The following is a 23,690-nucleotide window of genomic DNA, read 5'->3' as shown; positions in this document are numbered from 1 at the left end:
TTCTTAGGTAAAAAATGTTCAGCTCGCGCTTCGCGCTCGCATTATTTGATTGTTGAAATACGTATCTTTTTCATGGGTAACTGCAAATAGTCTTTAAGGTCTGTTTTCTATATTTAAAAAAATATATAAAAAATTTCGCGCTCGCAGTAATTATTTAGTTACATACACATCTTGTTCAAAATCACAATTGTTGCTCAGAATTTTCAATTTTCAGGACAAAATACATAAAATTTCCTTTAAAAAAAATAGCTAGCGCTCGCACTATTCAATTAGGGCTTATAAGAGACTATTTATTTATGTTTTGTGAGAATAAAGCTAAGAAGTGACTGTTAGGACTACCCCTTCAAGAAACAAATAAAAATCAGGTGGATAGACATGGGGAGAAGGGTAGACAAAGAGAGGGAGAGAGACAGACGGACAGAGAGAGGGGAGAGAAAGAAGGGGGTGTAAGGTTTGTAAAATAATTTTTGGAGGAACAATGTAGAACAATATGGGTAATTTTTTTTGGCCCCCCCCCCCTATTGGCGAAAGCTGGATCCGCCCCTGGGTGTTAAACCATGGACCTATAACGAATAGGTCCATGGTTAAACTAACACTTGGGACCTTTCGCAATCCTCACGGACGCTAATATTAGAGTCTTCTTACACAAAAGTTGACGCTTAATCATACACTTGATTTTTAAGATTGATTGTACATTATTGTCAATAGAATCAAACGTAGAAAACTGCTCTACAATCAATGCTAAGCTTTGTGTTACAGGGGGGTTACAGGCCCTACAGATCTGCTTTTCGTGTGCAAAATTCTTTCCCGCGACACGTACACCCGCACCATACATCCATGTACATTACGACTGATAGTCATCATCGTATAGATTATGACATATGGATAAGAAAGTGGTTTTTCAAACAAATCGAGTACATATTGAGTGAGGCAAAAGTTACTGAATTAAGGCTTAGATATAGATCATTACAGTCCATCGAATCGATATTGCATTTAATGTGGATTATTGGTGGATCACTGGCAATTGATTCCATGGGTCAGATCACCTCTCCAGCCGAAACCATTTCGCATGCGTTGATATGTACACAGCATGCAGTAGGCCAAATTCGTCTGAACTTCAGTCGAATTTGCGGGTTTTTTCTTTTGTTTACTCCTTCTACACAAACGATATGCCTCTAGCACACCATGTAATGGGCATTACGTTTTACTTTCCCCAGAAATGGGGGATTAGATTCAAATTCCCGGGGGACCACTTCCATTGATAAGTGGATACCAGGCGCGACCATGGGGTTTCGAAAATCACCCTAAACGAGGGAAGCAAGTCTTTTCCAGATTATGAAAATGCATCCCTTAACAAGTATTTAGCTTGTAAAACCCTACAAGTATTGGAAATATATATCCCCCTTTTCAGTATTTTAAACATCGTTTTTGACACCCTTATAACGTTACATAGGCCTATACGTAACGTACTTGCCCACTCTTTCACTTTTTACGCGTGGTCGCGCCTGGTATCCACTCTTCAATGGAAGTGGCCCCCCTGGCGGCCTCTCGAGCTCTGGGCGGAATCAAATGTGGCTCTGGAAAGTCGTCCTAAATCGGATATAACCAGAATTTTGCACACGGAACGCAGATTGTTTTCCTTCCAGATGCGAAACGAACAAAAATCTCATGTCACACAAATTGCATTGCAGGACAGAGTTTTACGACCATGACGACGGGCCCAAAAGTCTCTTCCAAAATCTACCGTTGTAAATAAGCCTTCGCGTTCTCGAACGAAAGGTCGGGACTGTCAATTCAACACCGCTGTAAAATAACTGGTGTGGTCCTCTATGGTTAACGCCATAGTTTTTGCTGTGAACGTACACACGTAGTAGAATAGGGCAATATTAAGCTATTTCAGTTCCTTCTTCTTTGTTCTTTCCTCGGGTCTTAACTTCTTGTCTTATATATACCATAATATAATTCGGTTGGAGAAGCATAGAGACCACAAATCACAAAATATAATTACAGAGAATACCATGACAATAAATCTATTTTACAGTTGTATTTAAGTTTTCCTTTTAAAAACGACTTTTTATTTGGGTGGGATTCCCTATCATCAAGAACATATTTTTAATTTACAACCACTCATTGTACTTTTCAATGTAAAATCAATCATTTTTAATTACAGTTTCAATAATATGGCAATTTTTGTCCATATACTGTGCACCACCCCCGAAGATGATCAATTCATATCTTGTCTATATTTATGTAACGTTCATGAGAGCAGACGCAGATCCAGGGGGGGGGGCGTGCCTTACCCCCCCCCCCTTACCCCAAAACAAAAACTGAAAGGAGAATGAAAAGAAAAGGTAAGAGAGAAAGAGAAAGAGAATTAGATAAAGTAATCGGAGGATAAGGAGAGTGAAAGGGGGAAGCAGCAAATGGATTGAAAGGGAGAGGGGACATAAGAAAATAAAATTTTAAGACATATACCACTTGCCAGATCTAGCCGATGTGTGATACAGCTCAACAGAACACACTGTAATAAGCAACATGCCCAAAATAATACATTGATTTGTCGGCAGAGCAATTAAAACATAGCAGCTACTACACCGCTTTATATAAAAAAAATTATAGTCTCACTATACTCGTGATCCACGTCATGACAGTGTATCCTTTTTCTTAGTTATTACAATTTGAAACTATAGTTTTGCAAAAGCTACATTTTGTTTTCACCACAGTTAAAACGAGAAGCAAACTGACCAGCGCTGTCTTGTGTTGTCTCTCATTGATTGTATGTTATACATAACACCATGTTGTAATAAGCCAGTCTTAAGTATATCATTTGAGATAACGATCAGTAATACAGAGAATGAATTAACCTGTAATTTTATTTCCGTGGAGGAAAAAACGATGATTTTTTTTAAAGGAAAATCAATTGTTTTGCTACTCGGTAACATGAATGAGTGGTGAATTAGTAGTTACCATTCAAGTTGGCATATATTATTACAAGACTACATTGTTCAGAATGTTGTATTATGGGTGGTAGACCTGGCCAGATATGAGTAGTTGAGGACTCGAGGTGGGTAGGGTAGTAAGGTAGTCCAATTGAAAATTTAATATGAATAACAACATATTTGTTATATGCCACTTTGATTTCTGCAATGGTTTACTTACCACTTACCCAATCGCCAAATTCAAAAAACTTCTGCAGCACGACTCGTTACTCGTACAAAAGAAAGTGATAACATATCCCTGTCTTACAGCATTTATATTGGATACCAGTCCAGTTTCGAATCCAATTTAAGATTTTGTTATTTTCTATGGACATGCTTCTTCATACTTAAATGATTTAGTCGACGTCACTGTCTATAAGCCAACACGTCATCAACATTCACAAAGTAAGAAATCGTTCCTTCAATATGAACGCATCAACACATCTCTTCTTCTCCTTTATTTCTGAAGCGCATATAGAGACGTTAAGTGTTATGCGCTATACAAAACTGACTAATATTTTTTCCCCATTATTATTATTGTTATTGTTTATTATTATTATTATCATCATTTTTAATGTTATTTTCGGCATCCTAACTTACACGTTAGTAATTCAATAGCATCCTATATTATTTATTTCCAACAGCAGAACCTAAATGTTACAAGGAACAGAGTCTAGTTCTCTTCGGATACCAGTGTCTGGATCGATGAAAGCAAATTTATTTTCAAAGTTAGATTTGCACTTAACATGATTGTGATCATTATGATCATTTACAGATCCTCCCGATGCCATTCCAGTTGTCTCAGGATTAAATGAACAATCGATGCGTCTACATCTTAATGCGACCAAAAAGAACTTTTTGTAACCTTTCCGGAAGTTCTCGTTGGTCATCCCGTAAATGACGCTATTAACGCTACTATTGAAATGCGCGAGAAACGCCACGGACATGTATACGCTGTCAGGAACCACGTGATCACTGTCAACCAATGTTAGCAAAGATGCTGGAAACCAGAAGATGGTGTATGCGAGCAATAAGATTGAAATCGATCGTAAGAGCTTTACATCGGTTTGCCGAAGCTTCTTCTTCATCCGCGGTTTCATTGACGAGGAGCCAGCAAACTTCTTAAGCTCGTGGCTGGATGAGTACGCGTAAATATAGATGCAAATATAGCTGAAGGATATGACTACGATCGGAAGTCCGACCGCCATGATCGTAAGAAATAGAACGTAGCTCAATCTACCTTTGATATCATAAGTACACATCATATATTCTTCGATAAACTTGTGGCTGTTCCATCCCGCAAAGTTGGGGATATCCAGAAGAACTCCTCCAAGCCATGGGAACATTAGATGAATCCAGAGGTTACCTTTGTTGTAGATCCTCCGATAGGTTAACCGATGACAAATTGCTATGTACCTGTTGACGGCTATAGCGGCGATACTCCAGAGAGAACATACGCAACTGTGGAGATGAAAGAAAGAGAGAGAGAGAAATATCATTTACCTGCGTTGTTTGTTTCGTTAATGTTCGTAAACTTTGCAGGAATGCTTAGTCAATGGGGTTCGAAGCCTCCGTGGAATGTAATTAAAAGTGCATTGGTGCATTGGAGCGCGGTAAGAAAGGATAACGTGCGGTAAGCGCTATCATTCTAGGGCTGCGTTTATCCGACCTCAAGCCAGAATCGTGATTTGAATCATGATTGGAATCATGATTCAAATCACAAACATGAATCACAATTACTACAGAATCAGGGTTTAGACGACCTTCGTTCCAACGCTGTTTCTCCTCGGATTCGGACCGATCCAGTGCGCATCACAGTGCGCAGTTTGACCCAGGAAGTATAGGTCAACGTTGGACACTTAATTGGAGGTCGGCGACGTACATGTGATGTGACAACGTGGGGCGCGCGCCTTGGCAAGAACCGGAAATAGCTCGACACAATGACGTCATATAATCATGATTCAAATCACGATATCGTTTATCCGAACATTTTCGTACGTGATTCTGCAGAAACGTCTTTCCAAACGCCCTTTTTTTCGTAGTTCATGTTTGTGATTCTAATCATGATTATATTCAATTTCGACTAAACGCAATCGTGATTCTGCAGAATCGTGATTTGAATCATGATTGGAATCATGATTATAGGGTAAAAAAGTGGCGGATAAACGCACCCTAGGTTGTTCTCTTCGTCACGACAAATTTACAGAATTTAAAATTTGCAAAATGAAAGTGTTCAAATTCTTACAATTTATGGTAATCTGATAAACAAATTTAAAGGGGGGTTTTGCAAAAGTCTCTCACAGTTTTTCCAGAGTTGTTGCTCATCGAGTTTTATCTCTGTTTTTTTCAACTGTTCTGACCTGCCGCGTAATCTAGAGTAAGAGGTCGGTTCATGTGTCACTGTTACTCTATGTATGTGTATGTGATTTCTAATACATATCAAGAACGGTGTTCCGCAAGTTTGATATTTGTTTTATCATTTATAATAAAAACGGTCGGTCGGTTCCTAGTCGTCGGGCAAGCTATATCCATATTATGATATTTGTGGTTAGAGTCTCCTTTATGTATTACTAAATGAATGAATGAATGTAGGTGTGAGGATTTTACAGAAATTATAGAACAGACAGAAAAGTGAACCCTAGTTTGCCTTCATTGTACAGAATACACCTCATCCATGGCCGGCGGCGATCCTCGGGACCCCGCCTCCCTTTCGAATTTTATCCAGTAGCCTACAAGGGAGAAAGGGTCATCTCGCCCCCTCCCCCATTGAGGGACAAAATATCTCAAAATATTAACGTACATGATGTCATCATACGCATGGGATCAATCTATGTTCGAAGTGTTCAACAACAATCATAAACTGGGTGACAAGATAAAAAGCAAGGAGTAGAGGAAAAAAAGATGCATTGTCTTTCCAAGTCAATGTTGAATTAAGTAAGACATTTTTCATCCTCGTCTATTGAGGACATACATTATATCATCTTCTTGTATGATTTATGATTCATCCTCATCAAATCATTGAATATCAAAACAAAGGTACACACCACATGTTCTGATACGACGCCAATTTTTCGCATTGAATGTCAAAATTCCAAGAAGTAAAATGATTTCACTTGAAGTTTGGTATAATGATGACTTGCCTCTTGTCATTAGACAGTCTTCATCACTATGAATTTTCAGAAAAGCATTAAAACCCCACCTTTTTCGTAATTTGTAGATTTTAAGATTATTATAAGTAGGTAGGCTAAGTATTAAGTGAAGGATTGTAGGTAATATACTAAATCGAGACTCAAGACTAAAAAATACCACTTTATCATAGTAATCATTACTTACATACTTACTCCTTCTCTTACTTAGTTTGACTATCGATCAAGAAGTTTCAAGTTTGTAAGTTCAACTGGGCAATTAAACGACGTTAATTAAATTAATTTTGCTGATATTGAGAGACAAGTTATTACATTTATACCATAAAGATAATTTTAGTAACTCATTATCAAGTGTATTAACTAGGGTGTATAAGGTAATGATGTGAGTAAAATATGTTAGTGTCATCTGTAAATAATATAAACGAGAAAAAGGAAGTTTTATTGGTTAAGTCATTGATATATAACAAAAAAAGTAATGAACCTAATATCGATCCTTGTGGGACACCGCATCGGATTGGTAAAAAAGTTGAAGAAACATCATTATACACCACATATTGTTTTCTGTTGGTTGAATAGCTTTTAAACCAGGACAGAGCAACAACACGAATTACATAAGTTTTTGAAGTAAAATTTGGTGGTCTAGCGTATCAAAGGCCTTTGATAGGTCCATAAATACTCCTATTACATGTTCTTTGTTGGCTATTTTATTATGTAATTGAAGCGAGGTCAGTTAAATGACTTTTTCTGAAACCATATTGATTTAAGTTTTCATTCGTTTCAAAAGGTGCGATCCAAATTTACGATGAAGACAAAATGTAACGGATGCTAAAAGTTACAACTAGTGCAGATAGAAGTTAGAAATGAAACAGTTAAGTTGATGAAAAGAGAAATGTGGGAAGACAGAGGGAGAAAGGGGTGGACTGTGACCATGAAGACAAGTGACTTGAAGAGATCATGAAAGAAAAAAGAAAGGGGCGACTGCCTTTATGAGTTTTCAAGAAGTGAAAAGGGAGGTAGAGAAGAAAAAGAGGAAGAAAATTGAAAAAAAAAAAACGAATGAAAAAGAAGAATAAAACAAGATATATTCTTAAGGGATCCACGCTAAGCAATGTTTTTTTTTAGTTGATCCCCTCATTTCCAAACAAGATTTTGTTAAAAATGTTTTACAAATGTTTTGGAATTTGTAGTTGATTTGTAATAATTGTGATCATATTTCATTTGTATTTGTATATGATGTATATTTTATTTGTATTTGTTTATAATTTTAATGATGGAAATGAAAATAAAAACTTGAACTTGAAGGTATGTGTCGTGCCATTATATTATCCCTGTTATTCAATAATTTCTGGAAAAACAACTTCATCTTTATAGGTCGTCTATACCCTCTATAAATAAACAACTAGCACTGTCACCTTTAGAGAGAAAGAGAGAGGGGAAATCGTATATGAACATTCTTACAGATGTCTTGGATGTGCAAATATCAATAATACAAACATACATATTCATAAATAATTACACTATTTAAACCCTGAGACAAGGTCACGGATCCAATGGGACAGAGGCGCGTATTCATCCCCCCCCCCCTATGTCATGCTTTTCGTAGATTTCTAGCGAGAACTTTTCCTTTTTTTTGTCAGAAAATCCTGAAACTTTCCACTTTCTGTATTCCTTCATTAATGTAATACTGGATTCACACCTGGGCCCTGTCTTACAAAGATTTACGATTGATCTGATCAACCTCAACTATATCCATCAACGTCATAATATTTTCTTCAGAAAATTTGCACAATGTCCTTTGTAAACAAAGAGAAGCACACTGAATTTTTAAGAAAACTGTGAATGCATATATCATATCTAGAAAATAATATGAGCAAGCATGTGTTTTATATAGATGTTGTTGGCTTTCCGTAATTATGGTTGATTGGATCAATCGTAACTCTTTGTAAGACGGGGTCCTGGGGAGTGTTTCATCAACATTTTCATCCGACAAGTTGTCAGATCTGACATCTTTCTCTGATGTTGATTGGCTGAGAGGTACTGTTACTATGGTAACTGTCGGATAAAATGGGACTTGTCGGATAAAACGTCCGACAAGTCCTTTCATGAAACGCTCCCCTGATGATGCATTCCGCTCTGCTTAAAGACTTTCAGTGAATGATGTTAATAGGTCACAAAACCTAATTTATAATGGCGATTTGACGATGGTTACAACCTCCGTTCAAGTTTTTACAAGCTTTTTTTATTATCCCACCATTTGCGAGGGTTGTAAATACTAGTTTTCACCTTTGAAATTACGACAATGAATTATGACTCCAAAATGTTGGGAATGCCATCGTTGTGTGAATACAAGAATCTAAGTGACTACTATGAACGGGGATGGTCATGGTGGTAGAGAAGATACAAGGTATCCATTGTAAAGATTTGTGATAAAAAAGTAGTAAAACCATGTTTTAAAAATTAATTAAAGGGTATGAAGTTTATGGCATTGCAAATCCGTTTGGTTATGTAGGAGTCGAAATATCCAGACAGCAATACAATGCGGAAAACAGTATGTGTGTAATGGCATAATATAAATCTTCAAGAAAATGATAGGAGGCCTGTGAACTTCGTTTCCACCAGTCACTACAAAACCTAGGTCATGTGTTCTGCATACATCTCCATGTCGATAACCTTTTTTGTAATTCTTTTCTTGATGTTTGTTCTTCAAAAGAAATAGTCAAAAACTCCTTGAAAGAGGAGCCACAGTAGTGCAACGTGGAGGACAGACCTGAAAACAAGGTGATATTTGGAGGGGAATAACACATGGCCGTTTACGCAGAATTCTTGAGAGAATATTGCGCGGGGAACAAAGCGCCCAAGCTTACTTCGATGTATTTTTTTTATTCTTGAATTTAAAAAAAAATGATCTAGTGTAGACTATACTTGATTTTTCTTGTTGTTGAAATTTTAAATAAAGATTTTTGTTTTTGATGGAGTAGACTGTCCCCTGTCTCAACCCAAGCCCCGCTGTGTACAGTCATGCATTATGACCCTATAGACATGATAGGCATGACTGGTGTCCTCAAGTTCATGACGTTACGCACGACTGGCAATATGGGGAGCGTGTCATCTACATTTGTGTCTAACAAGTTGCCAGATCTCACAATTTTCCTTGATTCTGATTGGCCAACAGACCTAGTTGCTATGGTAACTGTCGGAAAAATAGGACTTGTCGGATAAAACGTCTGGCAAATCCTTTCATGAAACGCTTCCATGCTCTTGTGCTCAGTTACAAACGTTTGTAGGTAAAACAAGTGCACTTACTATGGCATCTGAATGCAAAGTTTAATTTGTCGAAATATGATTAGCATTAGAGGAAATGCACTCCCGCTACAAAATAATTGGGGCACCTTAGATCTTCAAATACGAACATAAATTTGACATAATGACGATCTTAAATTGCCATTTATCACATTTTTGAATTATTCATTGTATATATTTTGTGTGTGTCAGGACCATGATGTAAAACAGCCTCGGTTGATCATGTTTTATCTTTATCCTGAATAAATATGTTACAATAAAATAAATAAATAAATAAAATAAATAAAAATTATCAAAAATTACAAAATACCAAACTTTCGAATGATTAAACATATGAATTATTTTTAAAGCTTTAGAAATATTTTTTTTATTTAATGTAAAGTATCTTTATGAGTAGAATTACCGTCCAAAGTTATTACAAAGTTATTATTAGGTCCAAAGTAATTCTTAACTGCTGGCACCAAAGAAATCTTTCACTTCTGGGGAAAATCGATATAATTTAAACACCGCTTCTACTCCAAATCACTCTATTTATGCTCATTATAGACATTGTGTATTGATGTTCCTTACTTTTCTAAGCATCTGAAAAGTATTTTCTTTAAAATTTTCAGAAAAGGGTGTAATGATTATGATTCATGAAGCTTACGTTTGATTGATCCCGTGATACTGAAGCTCAGAAAATACATAGGGTATCAACGTTTTTAGGTTTCTCAATTGAAATATAGGTCTTGTTGAGATGTCATCCTGATGTTTGTGGAGGGCTAATGCTCCTAAATGGGTTTTGTATAAGTCGGAGAACTCTCGACTGGCTGAAGATTTACAAATATATTGGTATGCATTTAGGGACATTGTTGAAGACGGACAGTCAACCTGCCCGAAACGTCGAGTAACCTCTCTTCACTTCATCCTGCTACTACTCAAACCATCGCTACTCAAGCCAAATTCAGCTCACCTCATCTGGTTTACAGTCCTTTCCAGGACTTCACTCACTTTCAAGAAAAAGAATACTTCTAATTTCCTCATTGCACCCTTTCTCGTCTTTCCATTTCAATTTTCTGCCTGTATTTCCTTCCCTTCTTCATATTACACATGGTGAACCGTAAACCTTCTCCACGTGACAAAACTTCTTCTCCCTTAATAGTCTGATATTATAGGAATACGCTTTTTTATACTTAAGGGATGAAAATTTCTATGAAGACTTAGTCACAGAATTTAATACTATCAGAGATGGAAGAAATACAAACTTATTTGATAAAAATATGATTAGTGAGATGATGATGAAGCAAAATATCATAGTATGCTTACGTCATCATAAGGCAAAGTCATGAAGTCTCTTGTGAAAAAATAATAACTTGGTGGAATGGTTTTTATCAATGGATACTGACATTACGTGGTCAACTGTTCACTTAAGAAATTATAAATGTACAATAGAAACTCAAGTAGGTTCGCTTTAATTTTAGAATTTTCATAAAACTATTGGATTAAATTCCTTTATATTCAAAATAAAAAAGGACATCCCTAATACTGCATGTTGTAATACTCTATAGAAACTACATTTCACTTGTTAAGTAACTGCCCCAAAAATATCCTTAAGACAGAAATTATTCCAACTCATTAATCAGAAGTAAAAAAAAAAAAGGTGCTCACATTTTCCAATTTGGACATGTTATTTGGAGCAAATACATATCAAGTGAACCAGTGTATTCATTTCTTATTCATATTCGTAAAATTAAAAAGAAAAAAAGTATATAAATGTAGATTCCGTGGATTTAAGTTAAGACGTTCAACAATTATAGCTCTTGTTAAGTGCAAACAAAATCTGATGTGATACTTCAGAAAAGAAGAAAATAATCAAGCCACCTGAAGAAATTGTCATAGTTTTCTGGAGGATAGGAACTCACCAGCAATATTATTGGAAAATATATATAACAAAGTGAAGGTATTTTATCAGGTATGCATTGGTAAACAAAGTACTGAAGTGGTATTGCATTGACCCCCCCCCCCCCCCTTGAGTATGATATGGCAATGTAAACATTAATGTATTTGTAATTTTATAACTTTGTAAACAGGATGTATATTGTTGGTACTGTTGATGTTGATTCGTTTTTGTTTATTGATAAAAACTAATGAGAGATAACAAAATTTAAGAAAATTTTCAGCAAATCTAAGCGCTTTTAATTGAGTATATATTTAAGTGAAATTAAGAAATCATATTTTTTAATTAATGCGGAAGTCTGGTTTATACAGTCATGTAAAGTTTATTAAGAGTGTGCAAGTAACTGTTTTGATAACTTTCATATCTTTGTGTCTGAAGATTTTTTTTATTACGGTGTGCAAAATCGTTTTAACATTTCGACACAGAGAGAAAGCGACATTGAACAGTCACTTTCACGAACTTTTTCCCAGCGCATTATTTGTTTATAGGATGCATTGATGAAATATGATATTAGTACTTTATCAAGTACACTTAATAAAGTAAGTAAATAAATGAAGTCTATTATTTGGTTTAAACACAATTAAGTTAAAGTGATGTCAGTGATTGTCTATCGAGAAGTTGATTTTTTCACTTAGAAAAAAATCCTCATCCTCTTCCTATTTCTCTTTAATGAAACAAAATATATTGATTTTATTACTGAATTGAATGAAGTTGATATGTATGTGCTGCGAAGAATACAAATAAATTTAATAATTACAGCCAGGGTAACGAATGTTTAAAAAAATGAGGCCATTTCTACAAACTTGGATTTACTGTGGGACTATGCTATCATTATATCGCTTATATTAATATAGAAACTTCATTACGTAAGAACATAATATCAATGAATGTTATCTTAACTGATATTCCTTTTTTTCGTCAGTGATTTAGTAACATATTTTACTCACCAAATAATGCAAGTCGCTCCAATGAAATTACATAGTGGGTGATGACTTGTAAAGTAAGTTTCTCCCTTGAAAAGTCCAACCAATGCGAAAGCGTTGATGAACGTCGATACATAGAGGTCTGCAATGGCGAGGTTAACGATAAAAGCATTGCTGAGAACACGTAGCCTTCTCTCAGCGAACACGGCCCCGATGATGAGTACGTTACCGACCAGGCCCATGATCAAGGAAAAGATTGTAACGAACAGGAATACCCACATTTTGATGTCATCATCGTCCGGGCCATTATCGCCATCATTTGAATGATTCAAGTTGTTTTTCTTCGTGCACGAGGTCAATCCACCATCGGCTGTGAATAGAGAGACGTTGCGAGAAACTGTTGTGGCCATCGTTTCATTGCCAATTTCATTAAAAAATATCCCCAAAATGAGAATCTTTTGTATGCTTTCTCCTAGAGATAAACTGTTGTAATTCGAATATGATCCAATCATCAATGAATCTCTGAGTATAGGACCTACTTTTACAGAATATTGACCATCAACGTCATATGACATCTCAAATACGTTCAATCATATTCACAAAATTTCTTAGATAAACAGAAGCTTATAAACAAACCATTATGCATGTTGGTGAGAGTAATAGCCACTCCAAATGACCAACCAATAAGGAAGAATGATATACTGATAAACCACCACTTGACTTCAGTTTCAAGAGCTCAATATTTACAGATTCTGTTTTGGCGTTTCTAGTTCTGACTATGTCAAGTTGCAGAGATACATGAAATCGTTTACGAAATCCTTGAAATCAATTGTAGAAAATGACATTCCTTAAGATCCTAAAATGGTAGGCAAATTTCTTTTAAAATGAAATCTCTTAACTGAAAGGTGTACAGTAGCATGAAATTGAAAATCATTTTGCCAAATTCTTTTAATTAAGAGCAATCCTTTCTTGAAAACTGGCGTGATCAGTTTGGAAAAATGTGCGATAGTGAAACAGTCGCCAACTTAAAGAATTGTGAGATGCAGATGACAATGCAGATAATGGAATGAGAGACTCCTTGTGAAGTAGATTTCTAATCTACTTAATACCCTTGACGCACTTGAAACATGTTTGATGAAAAATGAAAGTTATCAACATGCAGAGTTCGAGAAAGCAAGCATAATAATGATCAAATTCCAGTTTTGTGCGGATCATGGCAAGGCGCGAAACCCCAAAGACCAAATTCGTAAATTTTGAGTCAGTCCCTGTTGTCTACGATGTGTGAAAGCGTTAAATTGAAAACTGTCGAGGAACAGCACGCGAAGATCGCATCTCCTTATAGTTTGTTTACAAAGACGTATTGAACTGATAAGTCTGGAGAAATTGGGAATGTAGGAGAAAAAGGAGGAGCGTTGACTGATGTTCGTCAGACATTGTTGCTGTCATTAACTCATTCGTAGAAATCAAGTTGAAACTGGAAACATTACAATTTCCAGTTATTTCACCTCTTTTTCTTTTCATTTATGTATCTTGTTGATTTGAAAATTAAAAAAAGAAAATATAATCGATCAATCATTTAATTAACCATTGTAAACAGCTAATCAATTTTGATTTCTCAGTTTGCTGTAACGTAGAATGTGTTTGTTGGAAATGCAGAAACTAGTAAGAAAAGTGGTAGATAATTATGAGACATACGTCACACACTATAGTAGAATCGTTTCTATTATGAATGATCATTCTCCTATCATTCGTTACATTGAATTAAAGTTAGTTTTCAAAAGTCATTAGATTGTTTTCACAATTCCTATATAGATACGTTTGTATTACGAATTCCCCATCCTAAAAAATGAAACCACACGTTTTTTTTTGTTTTTTTTGTTTGGGGGTTATTGCAAACTTTCTTTCTTTTTCAGCCGATCCGATATTTGCGCCTGTATTGTGTGTTTAACCTGTCTGATGCTTACATGTTATTTAATTATTTGGAAAATATTTTTTGTTAATATAAGATTTAATTGGACACGGTTCCCCCATCGTACAGTACTTTATTTATAGTTTTGACCAAATCCCGCCCCCCTCAACGATTTGGAAAGAACATGGGGGTCCCTTTTCCCCTTCACCTTTCTTTTTATAGACACGTTTAATGAGACATTCTCGAGCCTGTCTTATATCATAGATGGAATGATGACCGAAGTAAACACATCGTAAATCTAATTTCGTAAACACGTTGTACTTGATATAAATTACAGACACTCATACACGCGTGAGCACCAAATATTAAGTTTTTTCATACAACGAACTTTTTACAGAGGTATCGCGAAGAGAGATTTATTAATTTTTTTAATTCCTTTAAACTGTGAGAAAAGTGACGTAAGACTGTTAGCTCTAACAAGATAATGCACAAAACACTTGAATTTTGCTTAATTTATTTTATTTCCCCGCACTTCTTTACTTTCCCAGTGAAACCTGATACGTTGTACCAAACTCGATGAATTGAAGATAGTTCTTAACAGTTTTTAAAATGGATGCAAAAATACTACAAAAGAAATCAATGACATCACTATCGAAGACACCCCAAACATCAGTTATATATTATAGGACCTATAGAATTTCGATTGTCTGTATAGGGAAGTTCAAATTGGTGAAGTTAAAAAGTGATTTGTTGATATATTATTTCACATAAGTTGTTTTATACTATTCCAGGGTAGTCGCAACAAATTTTGCCAAGTAATTGTATGATTGTTTATAGTTGTGGGTGTGTGTGTGTGGGTGCGTGCGTTGGTGAGATAGAAGGAGGAAGAATGGAGTGGATGAAACAGTGTATGTTAAAGAGAGGTATATAGGTGGGATGGAAACATTAGAAGGAGAGTAGGTATGATCGAGATGAGAGAGGTAGAGAGAGAGAGGGAGGGGGGAGAGAGAGGCAGAGTAGGTACACATCTAATGAAGATGTACTAGAGTAGCTTTGGCAAACAAGATCAGTCCATTTAAAATCACTTGTATTTATCGCACTTGACCTTCATCCTAATGTATTGTGCTGTGTTTTCTTCACTCACTCCAAAAATAAAAATCAATCATTATTAATATAGATGATCGGTGAGGATTGAAAGGGAAATGAATGAAATGAAACCAATGAAATTTATATAGTTTGACACTCTACTAATTGAGCCAACTCACCGTTTTTGAAAGGAGAATATATAGGTGAAAGAAATTTAACATGGGGGGTGAGGTAGGAAACAAAAAGGGGCAACAGAACACTGAGGAGAACATATGTGAGGTAGAAAGTTTATTTTATAAAAAAAAAAAACAGGTTCGAGAAAGAGAAGGATAAGGCAATTGATGTACCGCTATGTGTTTCAATCAATGATGATGATTATTGAATTAAATAATGAAGAAGTACGATTGAATAGGGGAGAGACTGAAGACACCGCCCCAAAAATAACGACTCTTTTGTACGCTCGTTTACAGAAATGTTGCTACATAAGAGAGCCTCCTCAAAAAGTTTGCTTAATGGTACTAAACCAAAGAAGGAAGAGAAAGCGAAATATATTTCATTAATTTTTTTTTCTACAGTAGCTGGTAAAAAATATAGAGCCTTAAATATAACATGGAAAGGGGTCACATATTTCAGTTCTCGAGCCTTTTCACGGACTAGCATAAAATTATGTATGTGTCGACAAGTACTGAAGAAAAAGAAGAGGATTCCACCTTTACGAGAAATGGACGGGGAGAGAGGTAGGAAAATGAAAGAGAATGGGGGAATTGACAGATACCAACGAAAGGAAAAGATTATGTATGAGGTGTGTGGGCGATGACTGCGTATGTAAAATATTGGGAGCGGGAGATGGAAAGGGAGAGAGAGAGAAGCGGGATAAAGACAAAATTTGGAGAAGTTAATATAATGGAAAATATTTTAATCTAAATTAAATATTTACTACAAGTTAGGCATGTTAATGAATTGTAAAATTTATAGATAAGGAGATTTAATTCACTAGGGAGGGGCATAATGTATATCAAGATTAATGTCCAATTGTAGATTTAATTTGCCGCATCAAAATAAACAGTGCTTTACATAGTATTCATTGGAAGGCGAAGTGACACTTGTAAGGTTAATAATTACCTCTCTATTACCTCCAAGTATCTTCAACTTGACGCCACTTTATCAAATAAAAGACATTTCGCATTGTATTGATGCGTCACAGTGACGAACTTTTAAATGACAACATTCCAATGACGAAGAGTTGACACTATGGAGGGTATTTTTAAATCATGAGAGTGGCTTGATAGCGAAAATGCTCGATGATATTTAGACTAGCAAATTAACCCTAGGCCTATAAATGTTGAAATTGGGCAGCCATCGCGGGGGGGGGGGGGGGGGGATGGGCTCCAGTCGATGAAAGAGGGTCGCACCCGAACCCGATGGATCAAATACCTTCAGCAGATTACATGGTTTAGGATGACGGAGTATTCCCACGAAGAAATGGGGTCTTTTATCATGTTTATGGATCTGCTCACACTGGCGAAATTCAATCATAAAAAAATGAAAGATATGTATATCCTAGCTGGGATCAGAGGTAATTTGGAACAGAATGTAGCTTAGGCGAACATTTGTGATGGCTACACGCACTGGGCGTACCTAGGATTTTCCAGAAGGGGGGCAAATTTTGTGGAGGATATTTCTTACCACAAAAAAAATTGACAAGCAAAATTGCATTTTTACATTACAGATTATTAATTTGGACTCTCAAATGGGGGGGGGGGGGAGGGGGACGTCCCCTGTATCAGTTGTGACTCGTCAGGGGGGCAGGTATACGTCCCCTGCATGAGTTGTGACTCGTCAGAGGGGGGGGGGGGGCAGTCTGCCCCCTGCCCCCCTTAGGTACGCTAGTGGCTACACGTTTACCGAGGGTGCTAGTAGATTGTAAAAGCAGAAAGATCTATCAGTTCTCTGTATAACGACCCAAATCAACTGAATGAGGGTCTGCCAATGGTAAACAAATGGTACGCCTTTGGATACTGACAGCATCATTATTACTTTTACTTGTCAATGTACATTAATGAGTAGGGGTAAAGATCAAACACTACATTTCTTATTAACAAATGACATGTTTTTTAAATAGAGCTCAAGAACCCAAGACCATAATAGATTTGATTAATATTATCAAATTAAAAAGATGAGAGCGAGACAATATTATTGTGAACACCGGTTTTATCATTATTCATGTGAAGAGAATTTTGAAGTTAAAGTTTAATTAAATAAAATACATGTTACTTCTCAATTTTCACCGGCATTGCCACGCACGTTTGGAATTCAGATTATTTTCAAATGAAATTTAATTTTCCTGTTTTCGACTGATTTCACGGTGGGATTTGAACCCTTAATGAGAAGAAATTGAACCACTATACCACACCCTTATCTCCCTCCACCCTCTAACTTACCCTCTCTTCCCTTCACCTTCACTTATAATGTCCTCTTTCCATCTTCTCTACTTTCTCATCATCCCCCCCCCCCTCTCTCTCTCCTCCTCCTTTATCTCCGCTCCATCTCTCATTCTCCTCCTCCTCTCCTTTCCCATCCTCCATGTATACAATTCCTTCATTATCTCTCCTTCAAATATTTCTTAATCTCTCTTGCTCTCTCATCTCATCTTCACCATCTTTCTCATTTCCCCTGACACTTTCCCTCCTTTATCTCCCCACCATTGTATTTCTTACTTATCTTGCTCTCTCCTTCTATGTATTCCTCCCCCCCTTTCTCATTTGCCAATTCCCCTCCCCCTCTTTCCTTTATCTCCTCTCGCTATACATTCATTGATCTATTCTCTTCTCTCACCGCCTCACTCTGTCTCATCTTTTCAAAGATCAATATCAGTATGGAAAAGCAGGAAATTCAATATCTCAAGACACAAAACAAAGTTTTTTTTTTCATATTTCATCACGACTACAAACCATGTGATAGCGTTTTTAATGATCAGATTGGTCACTGTGCCGCACATTCAAGTTTCAGATTTGTCAAAAAGTCATTTTTTTTTCAACAAAAAGGTCTCCACACAATATGCATAATCTAGAGGCTCGTTGTGTAGTACAGAACAACAAATACAGACATTCAAATATGACAATTAAATGATAAATCTAATACATAAAATGTTTCATAAAACATATATACTATCAGTATATCATCATTCCACACGTAATGCACATCCAATGATAGGAAACATACATTACCTCCCAACGGGCGTGATTCTTAAATTCTACATAGCACTGCGTTTTTAGTATAAAAATAGATTATGAGTGTCGTGCTCCTGTGATTAACAAATAAATAGTACAAAATCACATTAATGATGTTCACATCACCTTGGCCTTATATATTGACAGAAAACAAGTTTTCTACAATAGTCTGTAGAGTGAAAATTACATTAAACAATCATGTTTTTATCAATACAAATTAATTTTGAGAACTATGTTGAGTCCATTACCTAAATGTATTGATACATATTGTAATGTTTTACTAACACCAATATATTTAAGTTACCTCAATTTAACTGTCTGTATTTTAAGTCTGCTTTATATTTGTTTATTTACATCAAAATTATAGCATTTAAGACAGTGTGTTTGCGATGACTTTGTATGGAAAATTATCTATATTTTTGCTATATAAATATACAATAATATATTAGATTTAAGATTCTAATTGAAGATTCTTTGCATATTATTGTATATGTTATCTTGAATTGCACTACTGCCCTCTAACTTTATTTTAAAATATGTATAAATAATTCTTTAAATATTTCATCAATAAAGGCAAACTCTACCAGAATCATGATAAACTTATTTTGTCTAACTTTCACTTGGAAATCCCAAAGGGAAAAATACTATTGTATCTGGTAAATAAAACTTGATAAAAAACACAGACTGAAAAGTATGTCTTAAAACTACTGTGATTCATCAAGTATTAATGTTTGTCTCAGAAGTCCAAAGGAAAGAATATATTAAAACAAAATTATGAATTCAGTATTCAACAACAATAAAATACAAAACCTGGCATGATAGCAGCATATGAAATTCTGAGATCATCAACTTCATAAATAAAATCCTTCTGTGTTATATGCACAAAATTATGATCTCTTTTGACAATTAACTTGACATAATAAACACACATTTTTCCTTCAGTAGTGTCTTTTACTTAGAATGACCAGAAATGATGGTCGGGAATGAGCATGATATGACAGAAAAGTACTTTGTGATTACATGACCAGGGGGGTGTTTCACAAAGATTTAAGTATGACTTAAGTCACACTGCAATGTTGATGCATACATGATATGTAACGCGCAATCTTATTGATCAATATGCAGTAGTGCTCATCCTCTTGGCATGATTTGACCAATGTGGTTATGCCTTACATTTGAAACTAGTCATAGTGGGACTGTAAGTCATACTCAAATCTTTGTGAAACACCCCCAGTGCACATATGGCCCCCAACTTTCCTTCTTAAAATTGTTAGAGGTAGAATTACAGCTAACAAGAAGTAAAAAAATTGCAGGTTTTTAACTTTACTTTAATTATAATAGATTACATAATCTCCATATCAAAATCATATGTGGGCAATATATTATAATTTTCAACTAGCCCCCGAACATTGGTTCCCTGCTTTCTACATTAAATACTTCCTAAATACTTACCTTATCCAAGAAATGTATCAAAACCTAACTATTCTAAATTTTACTATTTCCATATGTTTGTAGATTTATGATTTTGAATTTTTAGCCCCCATATGTATTCTTTCTTTGTTAAATGCACTTTTTATCTTATGAAAAGATGCCTGATAAATGGAATGTATTATCATTATCATTTGGTTCTGACATGTTGTTATATGAAAATAGATAAAGATGTCCTGTTTTTAGATCAAATCTTAGTATCTTACGATTACAATGTATCTCTTGTTACCCCAGATTCCAATAAGATATTTAATCCAAGTTTGACTTAAATCCTGCACATGTTGATACTTCTAGCTAATTTGTAAGAAGTAAATTATTTCCTCTTCAATATTCATTATGTTGAAAAAGAAAAACAAGTAATTAAATCAATGTCATATGCAACGAAATCTGTTCTGTTGGCAACATTACAATCATATAGATGAGTTAGTTTTTAAAGAATATATTCCACAAGAAACAACCAACAAGTACGCAAAATTCTCTCATATTTCAAACCTTGCAAACACAACTAAGCTATCCCCGGGATTGTAGTTAACAGAAATAGTACTGATTTTGCCACAGGTTTCAATATCATCAATCACATCTTTTAACAAACATGAAATATTAACAATGAGAAATGACAGTCTCTATTACGTTGAAAATTAGCATTATGCATACTAATATTCACATACTGAGAAAATAGATTTTATCATATCATGATTACAATGACCTACATCGCGCAATAGTGTTTTACTATTGCAATGCAAAAAAACTCAATCTTTATATCAAAATATAAAACAAATCATTGCTGGTTTTACAACCTGTCATTAACTTTTTTTTTTTAATTTTCAAAATTGAGTTTTATGTACATTCTGAAAACCTGTCTTCAACTCCATCTACCCTCCAAATTTCAAATCAAATTTTGTATCAGAGAATAAGAGAAGATTGAAAATTTCTTTGAAATATCACAGGTCTATCCCTTTCCTTGATTTTACAAACAGCCCTAAACTATTATTTCTGCACTCTCCTGAAAGGTGCGTAGGGGCCATAAACCCAACCTAGATGTTGCGCACATGAATTGAGTGATTTTACTTTTGCCATAGACAAAGTTCATATCAAACATCCTGAAATATCTACTTGCATTTCATGTCAAATCTTGAAATAACAAACTTTAATTTCAAACAAAACTTTGTATATCATAAAATGATAGAACATATACTTGAAATTGGTATGAATAATTGTTCTGGCTTTCTTTAAAGTGCAGTGATGACAATTGGAAATATATTTAACTTTTGAACATGATTATCTAATAACTAATGTATTAAAAAGACCAGTAAAGGTTCAGAAAGGTTTGCAAAATCAATAACAAAATAATGATTGCCTTAGCATGTGCAAGAATAAAAATATAATATACGATCAAGTTTGGACAATACCATTTCACTTTGCGAAAAAAAGTCAAACTTTGGCCTTGTTATATATATTATAACATCACTCTCTAATGCATTTAATATTTGTAAATGAAGTGTTCAATTATGGCTCCTACATTGATTGTGTCATTTGATTGGTTGTTTAATATCCATCATCTAACCCATTTTAAGCGCTTAGAGACACGTTTTGTGATAAGCACTTAGAGAAATGATTTGTGATAAGCGCATTACAAATAATGTTAATTATTACTATCATTTTTACAATTTCCTCATAATTTTTGCAATTTTGGATCCATACGATTTTGTCCATTGCACGCTTGCCGAGACAACTAACACTCCATGCAAAAACACTTGTTTACACGTATGTATGCGTCAACCAAAGTACCACGCTTATTGCATGCACTGACACATCCAAATTCATAAAAGTCAAATGACAAGGATCTATTTTTAGGTGTCATATACAACAAATAATTAATGTTTTTTCATTCATGCAATGGACAGAATAGTTCATTTGGTGAAAGATGTAATGTTCTGTCCATTGCACTAATAAACATTCATTTTTTGTATCACATATCTGTAATTGGAAGAATATAATTAATTGCAAAAATTGTTGTTTTACATTTAATTTTACACCAGGACTTTGCTTCATGATTTTTTTTCAGTTTAAAATTCAAAGATGAAGTGACTATAAATCTGATAACGGGGGTGATAAATTGATGTCATGGCTCCTAGTAATTTTATTTTCATCAATGTGGGGAGTCATTGCTTCTTTCAAATATTCATCATATTAGGGGGAAATATGATTCAATGTGATGATGAAATATTAGGATCAATGTTTTCAAATTCTAATACCATCTTGTTGCAGTTTATGACTCAAATATTCCACAGAGAGACTCAGTTATACAGAGGAGAGAGATACCAACATGAATTGACACATAAAGAGAAATTACAAGACACACTACATAAAACACATTAACAATATTGATCTGCTTACAAACAGACAAGCTTCTCCAATGCTATTATGCTCAATCAAAAATATCTAATAAATACTTTTGATTTCACAGGTAAACCATTGTTGTTTTCTTTCAGAATTTACATACATATCAATGATTGCACCTCAGAGATTTATAGAATTCATAAAAGGCTACTTCTAATGTGTTTTGTTGATTTACCTCTTTATAATCTAAATTTGAATTAACATTCAACATGATCAACAAAGCAATAGTACATGCGTCATATAATTTCAAGTAGTTCAATAGCTGTGCAGATAGATTCAATTTTAAGATGTGTACAATATTTACATAATATCAACAATTATACAATAACATTTGTTATGTACATCATACTCTTCCAATATCTTTTGCTCTCTTTCTCCCCTCACAAACACACACACACTTTTTTTTCAAAATCTTCACTCAAATATATGTGATGCGTCTTTGTTTACATTGTGTACAGCATTCTTTTCGTAAAATTATATCAATAAAAAAAACACAAGCAATACATACTTTTATTATCATTTCAATGAACTGTGCAATATAAAATATCAAGAAACAAGAAAAAAAAGTTGTGTATAGATTGATTCTTGTCTATACAAGTGAAAAAGTTTCAATCTATCGTGACCAATCAAAGCACAATTGCATAAATGATATTTTTATGCACTCATAGAATTATTCCATAATTTCTGAGAAGCATGGTTAGCTATCATATTTTTAAAGACCCTGTAAGATATGAGAAATCATATTGATAAACACCTACAACTAGATAAATTCTTGCCTGCGTGCATTTGACATTCATGCCTATCCCAATCACTGATTTGAAATATAATACATTCAACCTCAGGGGCATTTCCATATCCCTAATCATACCATCATTCTTCTGTCGATTGTTATTTGAATCTAGAAAGTTCTTGCATGAACAATACTTTTTAACATCCATGGTCTATCATCTATGACCACTGTGTTATATTTGAAATTGATATTTCAAACAGCTTCTTATTTATCACGAATTGGACAGACAGGTAGAGAGATGAAAGGGAAACAAGATATGGAAGGTGGAGACATGAAAGAGCTACAAGTCATATATCAAAATGATATATTACGCATGGCTCTTTATCATTATAATTTATTCATTTGGTTTAACAAGGCATTTAAAGATGCCATAGTCTATATTCTATTTGAATTTTCAAGAACTTTTTGGAAACAAAGCCATTTTGGTGACATTTTTAATGTGTATTGGGGAGCTGTCTGTAAATGTCTGATTAATGTCAAATTTTATCTATAAATATGTTCTTC

General features: G+C 34.7%; 1 protein-coding gene across 1 annotated transcript; it reads right to left on the bottom strand.

Moving 5' to 3' along the window:
• Window positions 1-3,628: 3,628 nt before the first annotated feature.
• On the bottom strand, window positions 3,629-12,693 carry LOC129253664 (melatonin receptor type 1C-like). The gene is made up of 2 exons (XM_054892085.2): window positions 12,308-12,693; window positions 3,629-4,439 (listed from the first exon to the last, which is right to left on the bottom strand). The coding sequence occupies exons 1-2, from the start codon at window positions 12,691-12,693 to the stop codon at window positions 3,629-3,631; spliced, it is 1,197 nt and encodes a 398-aa protein (XP_054748060.2).
• Between the last annotated feature and the right edge of the window lie 10,997 nt (window positions 12,694-23,690).

The sequence above is a fragment of the Lytechinus pictus genome, chromosome 2 (assembly GCF_037042905.1).
Source record: "Lytechinus pictus isolate F3 Inbred chromosome 2, Lp3.0, whole genome shotgun sequence".
NCBI classification, from domain to species: Eukaryota; Metazoa; Echinodermata; class Echinoidea; order Temnopleuroida; family Toxopneustidae; genus Lytechinus; species Lytechinus pictus.
This window is presented reverse-complemented; position numbering and strand designations above follow the sequence as displayed.